Source organism: Panthera tigris, chromosome D2, assembly GCF_018350195.1.
Source record: "Panthera tigris isolate Pti1 chromosome D2, P.tigris_Pti1_mat1.1, whole genome shotgun sequence".
In the NCBI taxonomy this organism is placed as follows: Eukaryota; Metazoa; Chordata; class Mammalia; order Carnivora; family Felidae; genus Panthera; species Panthera tigris.
This window is the reverse complement of record NC_056670.1, coordinates 73014907-73030397: the sequence shown is the minus strand read 5'-3', so window position 1 is coordinate 73030397 and position 15491 is coordinate 73014907. Positions and strand designations below refer to the sequence as shown.

At 39.7% G+C, this 15491-nt stretch overlaps 1 protein-coding gene across 1 annotated transcript in view; it reads left to right on the top strand.

Moving 5' to 3' along the window:
- PDZD8 (PDZ domain containing 8) overlaps positions 1-15491 on the top strand; it is a 72406-nt gene that overhangs the window by 34982 nt on the left and 21933 nt on the right. Inside the window, exon 3 of the mRNA XM_042961263.1 lies at positions 4203-4305. Within this exon, the coding sequence (XP_042817197.1) occupies positions 4203-4305 (103 nt within the window). The remainder of the gene's footprint in view (positions 1-4202; positions 4306-15491) is intronic.

Genomic DNA, 15491 nt, shown 5'->3' with positions numbered 1-15491 from the left:
TTGAAGGAATCCAGATTACACATCACAAGCAGGCACAGGCAACACTGACGTAGGAACTGTGTCCTGGGGACCAGATACGGAGCTTTAGGGAGGAAACATCATGGTCTAAGCAGGCAGTCTTGGGTGTAGCTTTTGCCTTGTCTTGTAACTGGGAGTGTTCTTGCAAACAAATATTAATAAATTTGTGTACATACTATACTTTATACAAACTAAGAAATAATATCTTTTTTGGTTCAAGAAATAACAAGTTTTCTAAACAAAATAAATCCTTAAATTGACAGTATGACATGTGTTCTGTTAACTTTTCTGGGAGAAACTAAAGTTACTTTGTTAGAGTACTTATGTTTGCTGGCTTTTTCCAATATTTGAATATTGACCATAGGCTACAGTTCTTTGTAAAGTGCTTTAATGGAATAAGACGTGAATGTAGGATGTTCTGACACAGAATCAGAAATTGATCTAAAATCAGGATTAATAAAAGCCGTATCCATTTCAATAGCAAAACCAGATTCTGGGCAATCAAAATATTTCCATTATTAAAAAGAGAAAGTTATCTGAAGCAAAATGTACCCTAACATCCAACCTGCAAGTGTTTTTGTAAGTACTTTTAACAGTTGGACCAGTTGACAGCAATGCAAAATGAAAGTTTTCTGTGCCTGGAATATTTGTCACAAAACAAAGATCAAGGTTATCAGGGCAATTTTGGGTGCCTGAGTGGCTCAGTCAGCTAAGCATCCAGTTCTTGATCTCAGCTCAGGGTGTGATCTGGCAGTTTGTGAGTTCGAGCCTCACAGCAGGCTCTGCACTGACAGCATGGCTGGAGCCTGCCTCCTGCTTTCTCTTTCCTTCTCTCTCCCTCAAAATAAGTGAATGAATGAATGAATGAATGAATGAATACCTTTAAAAAAAAAACATTGTCAGGGCAGTTAATGCTTTGTGTACCTTCAAATGTCATTGTTAAGAAAAACTATTAAATGTTAAATATTTGTGGTATCTCAGTATTTGGAACGATTTTCATTTGGAATATATTTTGCTTCAAGGTACCCTTTTAATATTTTCTGTTCTTGAATATCAGGTAAAAATCATGCTTACATTTTATTGAAATACGTAATCTTGTCACAACATATTGACACATAGTAATGATAAACCAAGTATTTATTACACCTTTTTGAAACAAATGTGTAAAACTTTTAGTGTAACCCTACCGATTTGCTATCGTTATGATCACACGTTATTCTTTTTTTCTTTAATCAGTTTTATTAAGACATAATTCACATACCATACGATCCATCCATGCAGGGTGTACGATTTGTTGTGTCCTAGTACATTCACAGGGTTGTGCAACCGTCGTCATGATCCATGATCCGATTTTAGAATATTTTTGTCCCTCCTACAGAAACCCCATACACAGTAGGAGCCAGTCCCCGTTCCCCACTAGTCCTCCTCCCCCAGCCCCAAGTAACCACTAATTTACTTTGTCTCTTCATTTGCCTACTCCAAACATTCCATATAAATGTGGAATCATACAGTATATGGTCTTTTGTGACTGGCTTCGTTCACGTAGCATCTTTTCAAGGTTCATGCGAATCGGAGCATGTATCATTACTTAATTTCCTCTTATTGCCAAGTAATATTTCATTGTGTGTATATGCCACGTTTTATTTACCTCTCCTTAGTTGATGGGCCTGAAGGGTTGTTTTCATGGTTTGATCATTATGAATGATGCTGCTGTGAACATACATGTTAAGTTTTTGTGTGAATGTCTGATTTCATTTCCCAGGAGTGGAATTATTGGGTCATATGTTAACTTTTTAAGGAGCTGACGAACTGTTTTTCAAAGTGGCTGCACCATTTTACATTCCCTCCAGCAAAGTATAAAGATTCATTTCTCTACATCCTCACCAGTACTCGTTGTCTCCTTTTTTTACTAGCCATCTAGTGAGTGCGAAGTGGCATTTCTCCGTGGCTGTGATTTGCATTTCCCTGGTGGCTAATGCTGTCGAGCCTATTTTCATGTGCTTATTGGCTCTTTGCATATCTTGTTTGGAGAAAAGTCCAATTTTAAATTGGGTTATACTAGACCCATATGAGACACACAGTTTGCAGATATTTTCTCCCATTCTATGAATTGTCTTCTCACTTACTTGGTCATGTCCTTTGAAGTACAAAAATTTTAATTTCATTGAAGTCCGATTTATCTTTTTTTTTTTTTTTCGGTACTTGTGCTTTTGCTGTCCCATCTTAAGAAACCATTGTCCAAATCAAGGTCACAAAGATTTGTTTTTATGTTCTCTTACATTTAAGTCCGTAACTCATTTTGAATTAATACGTTTTGTGTTATTTTTTTTTAATGTTATAAAGGTGTTATGAAAAATACAAAAATAGGAAAAAAGTTCCGTGCTTTCAGGGATGGATTCTGAGAATTGCTTTATTTTTCCCGAATCCTGAAGACTAGTATCTTTTGGGAATTTGGGAGCATTGGCTGGTGCATAAGCCTTCTCTGCGTGACCAGAAAGGCCCGTAGGTAGTTTGCTCTTTTGAACAGATGGTGGCAGCAGAGCTGCTTTTTGTAAACTCCGTGTTTTATAATTATGAATCTTCGTGATGTTTTTGGCAGTAGGTTGTCAAGCACCATTAAATATCCATTTAAGGTTAAAAACTATTCAAGTGTAGAGATTTCTTTTCCCACGAGTGTATTCGGACTTTTTAGTTTATGAAGCCGGTTTGTGAGGTATGGACATGATTTGCTCAAAGTCTCCAGCCTTAGGACACAATTTTCTCCTATTACTCTAATGTGAGTTTTTTGTAAGTTAATTGAAAAAAATTTTTTTAATCTTATTTTTCTCACTCACACACACACACACACACACACACACACACACACAGAATCCGAATCAGGCTCCAGGCTCTGAGTTGTCAGCACAGAGCCCAACACGGGGCTCGAACTCACGAGCTGTGAGATCATGACCTGAGCTGAAGTCGGACGCTTAACTCACTGAGCCACCCAGGTGCCCCTTTTTAAAGTTTATTGTAAGAGCGAGCACGTGCCTGCACATGCACGCATAAGCGGGGCAGGGGTGGAGGTGGGGAGTGGGGGAGAGAGATAGAAAGATAGAGAGGGAGGGAGAGAGAATGAATCCCAAGCAGGCTCCGCACTGCCAGCTCAGAGCCCAGTGCAGGGCTCGATCTCACGACTGTGAGATCATGACCTGAGCCGAAATCAAGATCAGACACTCAACCAACCAAGTGCCCATCTAATGTGTTTTATCTACTTTTAAAAATGATTATCTCATTTCTACCCCCATGATCTTTGTGTAGACATAAAGTAACAGAGTAGCAGTCAAATGTTGATTAATTCTAAAGGTGTTCTGAAGCTTACTCCTGAAACACATTGGCAGACTTATGTTCTGCCTTAGAAGATAGGTAATATGGAAGCTAGACATCTGGGTAATATTTTTTTCCTTTAGTGGTAAAACTGCTTTGTGTCATCTCAAGATTGGACCTGAGATTTCCTTTTTAGATCTGAATATTAAACAGTAAAATTAGGCAATTCACTTATTCCTTGACAATTATTTTCAAGTTAATAGAAATAGCAAACACTTCATCGAACACTTAGTGTTTGCTAGGTGCTGTACTGAATGCTTTGGCACGCGTTGTCTTCTTCTGTTCTCACGACAGCTCTAAGTGGTATTATTTTTGCCCTGAATTTTTCAGAGAAAGCGACGGGTTTTGAGAAGGTAAATAATTTGCCTAAAGTCATGTTAGTAGACGGAGAAGTGTGTGGGTATGTTCATAAGCAACTATGTTGTACTATTTTATGTGTGTGTAATTTTTACAGAGGTGGTATCGTACTATATGAGTCACTCCCTAACTTGTTTTTTAAATTCAACGGTCAGATTTGAAGGTCTGTAGCTTCTGCTACTATGTATAGATGTCTGGTCAGTTTGTTCACCTCGTGAATATCTGCGATTTTTCTGTCTGATCTAGCTGCTGAGAAAAGCTTGTCCTGAATTTCACCTAGTTTTAGCTTTACTTCCCTTTTCCACTAGAGGGTGTGCTAAGTGTTTGACTTAATTTTTTTTTCTGTTACCAAAATTATAAGTAGTAATGGAGTAACTTGCTACTTCTTGGTATAATCAGAAAGAAACTTTTATCTCATAGAACTGGTGTAATAGTCTCCTTGTTTTATTTTTATCCTGCAGGTTACTCATTTTTGGATCCTATGACAGAGAGGCAAATATTCACTGTACGCTTGAGTTGAGCAGTGGTGTCTGGGAAGAAAAACAGAGGAGTTCTATTAAGACGGTAAAGTGGATTTGCATAGTTTTACATCTTCATAAAGTTTGTGTTTTCTAAGTATGCTTTTAATAATGTTTCTCTGTCCCTAGACTTATTTTTGGTTATGTGCAAATAAGTATGAACAGCTCGTATTTGTCTTGTTGCAGTACACGTCGGTGATAAAATGAATCACATAGAACTGTAGTACTCAGATCACTTGCTCGCATAAGAAACCTAGGCTCATTTTACTTCTAGAACTTTCAAACTGTTTCACAGGGATGGAATTAGAATCATTCTAAGCCTCTTAGCAGTAAATTTGGAGCATTCTTTCATTCAATAGATGCTCTATGAATGCTTACTTTCTACTAGGCACTGTGTGCCGAGGAAACAGTTCAAATTAAGAAAAGACCCTGTTTTGTGGTGCTAATATGGGGTAGAGGTTTGGCAGGATGGTTAGAAGAGGGGAGAGGTGAACTACGTGTTTAGGATGGGGGTAGAAATGACAATAAATGGGTAGACCGAAGACATGAACAAGGTAATTTCCAGAGATGGACAGATACTATGAAGAAAATGGGGTTGTGACAAAGGAGATTCTTTAGGGAAAACCTCTAAAAAGATGACACTGACACAGGATGTTCATTCAGACAGAATTTCAGATAAGCAGTGAATAATTTCTTGTTGTTGTTAAAAGTATTCCCCCGGTTTTTATATGCTAAATCTGACAGCCCGACACTGGAGATGGGGCCCGAATCATGAAGAGGAGCAAGCCACGTGGAGTTTGGGGGTTGAGGGAGTGGAAGGCATTTCCAGCAAAGGGAACAGCCGGCGTGTGAAGGCAGGTGGCACACGCTTGGTGTGTGTGAGGACAGAAGCCAGTGTCTCTGGAGCGTGGTACGTGAGGTAGAGTCATGCGTCATCTTGTAAGGAGTTTGAATTTCATTATTTGTGGTGGGAGAGTTCTCAGAGGACAAGTGACGTGATCTTGTGTACATTTTGTACAAAATGTTCCGCTTGTGTAGACCAAGGATTGGAGGAGGATAAGAGTGCACCTAAAGAGAGATCCGTTAGGAGGTGTTTAGGGAAGTGATGTTTACTTTAACCAGGTGGTAGCTGAGGAGATAGAAGAGAATGGATTCGATAGACTTTTGGTGTATGAAGGACTTAGAGTTCTGGTCTCTTTTTTTATTTAAAAAAAAAGTTACCTAAATTGCAAGACTGAAAAGGCTTTTAAAATATTTTAAATGTTAGAATTAAAGATAAACAAAAATAGTGCTTTACTCTCAACATGTTTTAATTGGACGTGTTAGATTCTTTGGGTTCTTAAATGAATAAAAATTGTCACTAGTTATTGGTTAATTTGTTTCTAAAATGAGTTGGTATTTTCTGATATTCTGAATAGCAGTTTTAATAGCAATTATTATGTGCTGCTTGCAATTTGCATAAATCTAGTCTATTAAAGATTTAGAGCATTTATCAAAATGTCGTCTACAGAATTTCTTTATTAAGCCCCTGAAGTTACACAATGAAAACAGAATTCCAGAATGTTATGGCTATAATCGGGGCAGGGTTGTTGGGGTGGGCGAGTCTCTTCCCTAAGGGAACCACAGCCTTTATTTATTTATTTTTTTTAAGCAGTTTATTTAATTTACTAAGCATATATTGAAATATTATGGGCTTGGTAATAATAAAATTCCAAGAGTGCTGCTTGAAACCCCAAACCTCTCTGGAATTACTTTTAGTGTTTTGAAAGCCAAGATCCATTTAGCACATCAATAGTTTTTTGCAGGAATAAATTATAGTTCTCTTCTTTAAAGGTGTGCTTATATATTTAGTTGTTTCTATTAAATTTAACTCTTGGTGGCAATATAGACAATCCTGTGATTATTTTTTGTAGCCGGTATTTGGGAAAACTATTTCTCTACTACGTCTTCATTATGGTGAAGAAATACTTTTGAACTATGCTACCTAACTTTTATAATAGTAGTAATGGGTTTTGGTTTTCCTAGAATAATGTTATTCTTTGTAGCATTTTAAAAAATAGTCACAGTTCTCAATTTTTTAAATAGATCTATAAGCATATTTTCATGCTCTTGAAGAATGTGACTTTTAGTGGTAATGTGATATTCTTTGGACGTTCTTTTGACCTTAAATTGTTTCTCATTTCTTTCTGTAATAACTGTCGTGAATGTCCTTACATAAAAATTGAGTAGTATGAAATCCTTTTGGAATAACTAGAGTGATTTTGGTCAGGGTGGGAAAATAGGGAGGAGTAAATCGGGGAGAGGAGGATGGGCCACAGAGTGTGAATTTATGAAAGTGGTAGGGAGCTATTGAAGATTCTGAGCCTGGGAATTACATGGTCAAAATAGTGGTTTTGAAGAAAGTCTCCCATTTCTTTGATGGTTGTTCATACCCTAGCTTTTCTTCTAAGTTACATCTCAAACAATGTGAAGCAACTCCTCAGAGGAATAAAATAACCAGTTCTGAATTACATGAATACATGGAAAAGCATTATTGTTTTATACAGGTATGAAATGGTCATAATTTGCCATTGCTGTTGGCATTTTCAGTTTCCTTTATTATATTTGCAAAGATACGAGATTAGACATCTTTAATGTTTTACAGCAAAGGTTAGTGAGACTTTAATCTTGAGTTACAATTTTAGGGCTTTATATATGTCATAGGTAGTTTTGGAGAAAGAATTCCAGGTTCTAATTACATCTGGTGTTGAAAGTGTCAGCAGCAGTTAAGTGTCTCCAGGCATTAAATTACATATGTCTGAATTTAATAACTCTGGGGAGGAGAATTTATTGTGTTCTTCATAAAACATTGCAGAATAGGATTAGATAATTGGCAATATATTGCAAATTGGGATAGAAAAAAGAATATCAGTAAAAAATAAGTATGTGAAAGTATTTGATGAGTTTGGAAGCTATTTTTGTATAAATACAGTTTTCAGGTTTAAATTAGTTAAAAAACATTTTTTTTAACATTTATTCATTACTTTTGAGAGACAGAGACGACGAGAGCAAGGGAAGGACGGAGAGAGAGGGAGACACAAAATCCCAAGCAGGCTCCAGGCTCCGAGCCGTCAGCACAGAGCCTGACGCGGAGCTTGAACTCAGCGAACCGTGAGGTCATGACCTGAGCCGAAGTCAGACGCTTAACCAGCTGAGCCACCCACGTACCCCTAAATTCGTTTTTTAAATGTTGAAATGGGTTCAGTGAAGTGATCCACTAGTTTGAGTGAAAATGTAGAAAGAAAGAAAAACTAATTCTTTCCATATTTTAAACGTGTCTGTGAGTCTTTAAAGCATTATATGTACCTTATCATGTTGCTGATAGTGGCAGATCATTAATAATAATGCTACACGAATTCTTTAGATTTGTAGGGTTTGCACAAGTGTTGGGAGGTACAGATGAACAGTTTTAATGCATTAGCTGCAAGTATTCGCGAAAGCAAACGAATAGTGGCTTAAGCAAGAACAAGACTTGCCTCGTGTGCCAGGCTGTAAGAACAGAGCCCAGCTCTTACCTGGCTTCCTCCCCCATCAGGCTTAGCGTGGGATTTTTGTCCTCATGGCTGTAAGATGTCTAGTGCACCCTAGGGATCCACCCTTCAAGGAAAAGGGTGAGGCCTGAAGCCTGCCGAAGGTACATATCAGCCACGTTTTGTCCTTTTTAAATGCTTTCCTGGAAGCTCCTCCCAAGGACTTCCACTTAAATCTCATTGCTAGAACTGAGTCACGTGTTGTCCCCAGCAGCAGGGAAGTATGGCCAATCATTGTTTTTTAGGCTTTTAGAAGTAGAAGTCCAGGGTAAAGGGTTATGAATGTATTTTATGTGCCCAGTCCATAGTCTGACCATAAAAAAATGTTCACATCTGTCTGAGGACTTTTTTTTTAAGGGACTTTTTCTTATATTGGGATAGAAGTGCATAATTAAAAAGAATATGGGTTTCTTCCTGTTTTGATAGGGGCAGGGAATTAGAAAAGAATCTTCTGGGTCCCTGAAGGTACAATAGGATGGACAGAAGAGAGATATTGGAATGGTCACGTGTTCAGCATAAATAGAAGCACTTCATGTCTTAACATGGCGCAATATGCAGGTAACAGGGAACTGTGGTTGAAGGCATTAGGAGATGTCATGCTATTTTAGATCTGCCTGAAAAATAAGAAGTAATAAGTCCCTAAAGAGCTTTCAGCTAACAGTTGGGGAGAATCCGTAAATGATCATTTGGAACTCTTAATCACAATGAGTATGTTCCCTTCGGAGCAACGTGGTGTCAACGGGCAGCTTGTATTCGGTGGCTGCTGTGAGGAAGGCCTTAGATCGGGTCAGCCACACCCCAGGTTATGAAAGAGGATTTCGCCTCCTAGACTCTAGGCTTTATCTCTCCGTTTGACTTGGGTGGTACCTTTCCTCCTCTCCACTGCTACTTCCCAATCAAAACCTCATTTTTTTAAAGGATCTGATTTTGAAAGATCGGTTATATCAGGTCCCCTCAATTTTCTTTTTAAACACACCCTTATAATTAAAGAGACATTTGAGGAAATGATTCCTGCTTTCAAAAAACTGTCAGTGTAAGAAAGGAGTCATAGGAACCAAATATGTAACATGAGTCTATGAAATACTTTTCTCATACACAAAGAGCCAAAGCGTTTTGCCTGTAGGATCTATACTTGTTGCGTTAAATCCCACTGCCCCTAACAAGAGCCGAAGCGAGTGGTAGTCTAATAACTAGAAGACAGTTTGGGAGTGGCGGTAGTGGAATCAGTTTAGAACAGAGAAGGAGAGCTCTGAAACTGTAGGGAGATGGGATTTGAATGAAAGGACTTTCCTAATAAGATCAGCCATGCTTAGTTGCTGCCTAAGAACTGAACCTGACTCAGAGGCAATCTCTTTTAGAGCCCAGTGAGTCTCCTTATACTTCCAGAGTAAAGGTTAGGGCAACTGAATACAGGAAACACATGGTGGAAGGCAGGTAATCAGTCGGAAGAAAGTGTGATAATATATAAGGAACTCATTCCCTAGAGATAGGGATAGGGATTAGATTAGAGTCTAATATTACAATGCTAAACAAGCATATAGAAGAAATGGAAACAGTAAATGCATTTCAACTTTCAGAAATTATTTATTTATTTACTTTGAGAGAGACAGCACAAGTGAGGGAGGGGCGGAGAGAGAGAAGAAGAAGGAGGAGGAGGAGAGAGAGAATCCCAAGCAGGCTCCATGCTGCCAGTGCAGAGCCCGATGCAGGGCTTGAACACAGGAACCGTGAGATCCTGACCTGAGCCAAAACCAAGAGTCGGACGTGTAACCAACCAACTGAGCCACCCAGGGGACCCTTCAGAATTTTTTTGATGAAGAGCCATACAGAAGGTTCCCATATAATTTTATTAGTAGGAGAATATTTTGTCACAGAGCTGCCTTGTGAGTAGGGATGACCAGGTATAATACCCTGAATGGTTGAGTCCAGAACTTTGGTCAGTTTTCACCAATGATCTGAAACCGCGCTATCCAAGAGAAATTGTACGCCATTTAGGTGATTTTAAATTTTCTTATAGCCACATTTTAAAAAGTAAATATAGGGGCACCTGGGTGGCTCAGTTGGTTAAGTGTCCAACTTCAACTCAGGTCATGATTTCATGGTTTGTGAGTTCAAGCCCTGCATTGGGCCCTACGCTGACAGTGCAGAGCCTACTTGGGATATTCTCTCTCTCTCTCTCTCTCTCTCTCTCTCTCTCTCTCTCTCTCTCTCTCCCTCTCCCCCCTCTCCCTCCCCTGTCTCTCTCTGCCCCTCCCCCATTTGCATGCATGCTTTCTCTCTAAATAAATAAATAAACGTGAACTTAATTTTAGTAATGTTTTATTTGATCCCATGTCCCCAAAATATTATTTCAACATATGATCAACATAAAAAAATGAGGGTTTTTTTGTTTTAATTTAAAAGTATTTGAAATCTGGTGCGTATTTTATAATTACAGCACATCACAATTCAGCCTAACCACACTTCAAGTGCCCAGTAACCACGGATAGCTAGTGTCTACCACATGGGACAGCACAGACCAAGAAGAAGGACGTACGATGTAATACTGAGACTTGCGTATGGCACTAGACTTTTCTAAGATGCTCCAAGCTAAGAGGAACAAAGTGAAGAAAAAGCTCTTAGGACAATTACATAAGAAAGAATTCCAAACTATGCCTAAAATATATGAGATCTAGGATCCTTAAAGAAATACGTATGTCTTTGTGCCTCCAAAACAAATTCAGCCTTTCATAAGACTGGGTGTCACGAAATCAGGACACTTATTTAAAAACCATGAAATTCTCATAGAATTAATTATTTGCACATTTCTGGTTTCTATAAGAAATCTATGAGAGCTAGATAATGTGGGGCGAAAGAAGCAAAATTAATACGGCAGAGCCACAGATAAATGAATGGGAAAAAGTGTTCTTCAGCTGAAAATACAAAGGTGGGTAAACAATTCATAGAAGCATGTAAATACAAACAGTAAGCAGTAGGATGATTGACAGATATACTGAGTAAGGAACTAGGTCTGTGGGGCAGTGAAGATAAATCTGTGTCCCTGATGATGATCAGGTGATACAAATGCTAAAAGAAAGATACTTAAAAGGTCTTTGACAGTTCTGCGCACCACACTTGCCGGTAGACTTCACAGGGACGCACAGATGCTGTATTCTTTTTATGCTGTGTGTACTGCACGTAGTTGAATCCCTGGTATGTTCCAGTTGTTCAGTGTCCTAGGAGGGCGAGGGTAGCGTAAGTGACCGTTCTGAAATACACATCTGATCCTTCAGTTGCCTCCTCGATGTGCCCCCCAAAATACTCTCTGGTCTGGCCTCTATCTCCAGTCTTCCCTTCTCCTCTCCATCCAGCTCTAGCCGTGCTGCCCACCTTTCACTCGTTCACACGTGCCGTTCTCCATCTACCGCACAGCCTTTGAACATGTGCGCGCTTCCGCCAACACCTTTTCCACGTGTACACCTGTGCCTGTCCCCATTCTTCAGATCTCTGTGGCAGCCCTTAGCTTATTGGGGCCTTTCCCTACACCGCGTCGTGACAGGGCTGACCGCTGCTGGCAGTATTTCGAAGGCCTTAGTGTCCATTGACTCTCAGCTGGGTTTGACCAATGGGAAGCTCTGATGGGAGACGGGAGTAGACTGGGGAAGCCACGGTATTCCTCCTCTTCCCGTCTGCCTTGGACAACAGACATGTTTGGCAAGCTGCTGTCTCTCCTCCAGGGCTCCGTGCTCCTCCTCGGACGGCACCGTTATGTTTCCTGCTTATGTGGGGGGTCCTAGCTGCTGGCGTCTACTAATACCACTTCCTCCCTCTGTCCTTCCAGCCAACGGTCGGTAGTGACTTGTGACTTTTGCTAGTATCGGAGTCCCTTGACTGTCTCCTGTTTGGCTTTTGGTTCTGTCACTGAGTAGCCATTGCCCTGTTGTGAAGTCCCTCTGTTTCGAATACTTAGGTGTTTTCTGTTTCCTTATCAGACCCTGACTGATCTATCAGTCAGTCGTCATTCCTCAGGAAAGAAACGTAGCCTAATGAGCCTGAAAGTCCTTGGGAATATTTCTCATAGTTGGGAACTGATACTTATATTGTATGATAATTTGATTGGTGTTATCTCTGCCAGGATCTTTACAGCAGACAGCATGATTGTTTTTGCTTACAGCATTGGCATTCAGTGGGGTATTCAGTAAATCTTTCTGCGAATACTGAAGACGACTGACTAGCCATGACAGCCTCCATTTACCCTCAGCCCTTTCTCTTCTAGATTCTAGGTTTCAGCATGACTTAGTCACAAGTGAGGTTTACTGCTCAACATTCCTTCTGGGAAAAGCCTGGTTTTTACAGTGAGCGTTTTAGTTTACAAATATGGTACATAATGGTATAACGGTATTATTTAAAACATTAAAAGAACCTCTTACTCTGTGTATACAGTTCAGTGTAGCATAGATAAAATGACTGTGTGATCTAAAATTTTACTTGCCTTACTTCCCTTTTGGTTTTGGAGAGCTTCAGAAGTCTTGCTGAATGATAGCTATCCAGATCTATCCACAATTCGTTGAATATATATAGAAAAAGTAAAAAATGAGTTCTGTAAAGAAGTGATTTCAAGTAAGAATATCTGAGACAGACAAATTTGTAAACACATTAGGCTAGAAGCTTCAGAGTTGGCATTTTGGTGTGTTTGCTTAAGGCCAGATGCCTTGCAGATAGCAATTTGGTGTTCCTATTTAACCATTTGCCATTTACAATCTTAATCTTATCAAAAGGAAGAAAAAGATTAAAGCAAATAAAGCTTTTTCGAAAATGCCAGTTTTTATGAAAACTCTGGTTTAGTTCAGTTTGATAGCATTTATGAATACAGTAGGGACTCCGTGGAATTTTAACCATATGTAATGTTCTATAATTTGGCTTCTTAAGTAAACTACCAGCCTTTTAAGCTTTAGTAGTAAATCCTATGTGGCATTTCCACTCTTAAAGTTCATCTCGGTTAAAAATGAGGGATGCGGTTCCCTGTCTCATATTTTCTTAGTGTGTTTAATATGATTGTGAAATGGTGTGAAAAGAGTAGGAATTGGGTTGAAATATAGAAATATCAACTCTCCAAATGAATGCAAGGCACTGTGTGAATATGAAAAAGAAGCTGAATATGAGGTGTAAGCAGTGAGAGTATGGTCTTTTCCTTCAAGGAAGATAAGCAGTGAGGAAATGAGACAACGTTTGGTGAGCATGAGTATTACTATTAGCATTTGAGTGCTCTGAGGGTGTTTCAGAGCAAAATACTAGGAGGTTCCACTGGAGGGGAGATAGCGTTCTTCTAGGAAAACCAAGAAAGAATTGGAGGTGACATTTGAGCCAAGCGTCCCAGGTATATGTAGTATCTTAAGACGGTAGGAAGGGCGTTTCAAGGTGGAGGACATGGGGTAGACCCAGACAGAGAATACGTGTTGCCCAGGTTGACTAAAGAATATGGTAGTGTAGGTAGATGATACAAGACAGTAAAAGGGTTGGACCGTATTACAGAAGTGCTTTAAATACCAGACTAAGAAGTTTGGTCCCTACTGTGTAAGACAGTAGGAGTTATGGGAGCTTTTAGAACGAAAGTGGTCTCATCAGAATCTTGCTTTAAGGCAGTCTTGGCTCTGAATTTGAGTCTTAGTTGGGTCACTTATTGGCAGCATGATCTTAGTCAAAGTCCCGAAACCCATCTCATCCACAAGTACTTTTTTCCTCTATAAAAGGGACTGATAGTGCTTCACACGGTTGTAGGAGGGGTAAAGGAAATTCTCCGTAGTAAGATGTCTAGTTTAGTATCTGGCATATAGTATAGAGTAAATAATTGCTTTACTAAATCTGGCAGCAAATGGGTAAGTCCAGGATGATCTGACAAAGAAAGATGAGAAATAGTAGAGATGAGGGGTAATGAAAGTCCGACCAGAATAGTGGCAATAAAAATGGAAAAGAGAATCAGTGTGGCTTGGAGACCACCGGAAGCAAGGGGTTTTTGGAGAGGGAGGGAGGAAGCCATAAAGACTGGAGCCTTGAGGAGGAGGAGAGAGAAGATCTCACTGAAGTCCAGGGTTTATCAAAGGTCAGTCTCGAGATGGAATTTTTGTCATGTGCCACTTTGATCTACTGTTTGTTCTTTTTATATTTTCAGTGCGGTCACTTAAGGTTTTAACATCTAGTAAGTTGAACACTTTATTTGGAATTGTTTTTAGAGGTCTCTCTTTTTCTTTTTCTTTCTCTTTCTTTTCTTTGTTTTTTTGTGTTTTTTCTGTGTTTTTTTGTGTGTGGTTTTTTGGGTTTTTTTTTTTTTTTTGAGAGAGTGAGTGTGAGCAGGGGAGGGGCAAAGGGAGAGGGAGAGAGAGAATCTTAAGCAGGCTTCATGGCCAGCACAGAGGCCGGCGCAGGGCTTGATCTCACAACTATAAGATCTTGACCTGAGCTGAAATCGAGAATTGGACCCTTAACGGACTAAACCACCCAGGCGCCCCTGGATCTCTTTTTCAAATAGGATAAAGAGAACCAGAATCATTTCACACAAAAAATAGTATGAATCTAAATATATTTTTTGGAATAGGTTTTGAGAACAAGTTAAGAAAATAATAAAACTGAAGCGTTGTTTTTGAAGTCTATTCCTAGGGACCCTCCAGTTTACTGTGATCCAAATAAAACTGATTGATTCAGTCCATACCTTGTCATGAACTAAAGCATCCTGTTCAAGGCACGGTAGCACCTCCCCATAGAAACCCACTTAGCCAACTAGCTCATTTCCTGACTCATATACCCAGATACGGGATGCAGAACAAAGAAATAAACAATTAGGAAAGTGTTGGGTGTTACCAGAGATCCTGCATAGTATACATTTCCCTGCCCACACACGTTCAGTCTGGTGGTAGTTAAGAGCAGTAGCAAGAGCTGAGCCATTTCTTGTGTCAGTCATTTTAAGACCCTATATGCAGAACCATTTAATTCTCATAGCCACTCCATGAGAATAGGCACCATCGTCTCCATTTCGTATATGAGGAAACACAGAGAAAGTAGCTTACTGAGATCCCCCAGTTTGCAAGTGGTAGAGATAGTGTGCAGACCCAGGCACTGTGACCCCAGAACTGCTGCTCTTAATTACTGCGTCATCCCCGCCAGTGGCGGGTGCGGATCGGAGTTCTTTTCACTCTAGTTCTGTGCCTGTGGAACAAGTTCATTCATCTCTAAAAGAGGTAATAGTAACAGTATAAGGGTAAAATACCTGTAAAACACTTGGCACATAATAACTATAATAGCAACTGTTATTGAATTTGACCTAAATGCCACCTGCTTTGCTGCTGTAATTTTAGTGCTGATATTTTCTATATCCTTTTAAATCCTTCATGTAATAAGATGAGGACATAGCTCATGAGGGATGAGGGAATAGCTTCTTCAGTCATGGCGTAGCGTCTGTTTGTTTAAGACTTAAGGGCCCAGTAGTGATTTTTTAAGAATATCAGCCAGTTGAGGGCGACAGGGTGGCTCAGTCGGTTAAGCTTCTGATTCTTGGTTTCAGCTCGGGTCTTGATCTCGAGGTGTGTGAGTTTGAGCCCCATATTGGGCTCTGGCTGACGGCACAGAGCCTGCTTGGGATTCTCTCTCCCTCTCTCTTGCCCTCCACTGCTTGTGTTCTGTCTCTCTCTGT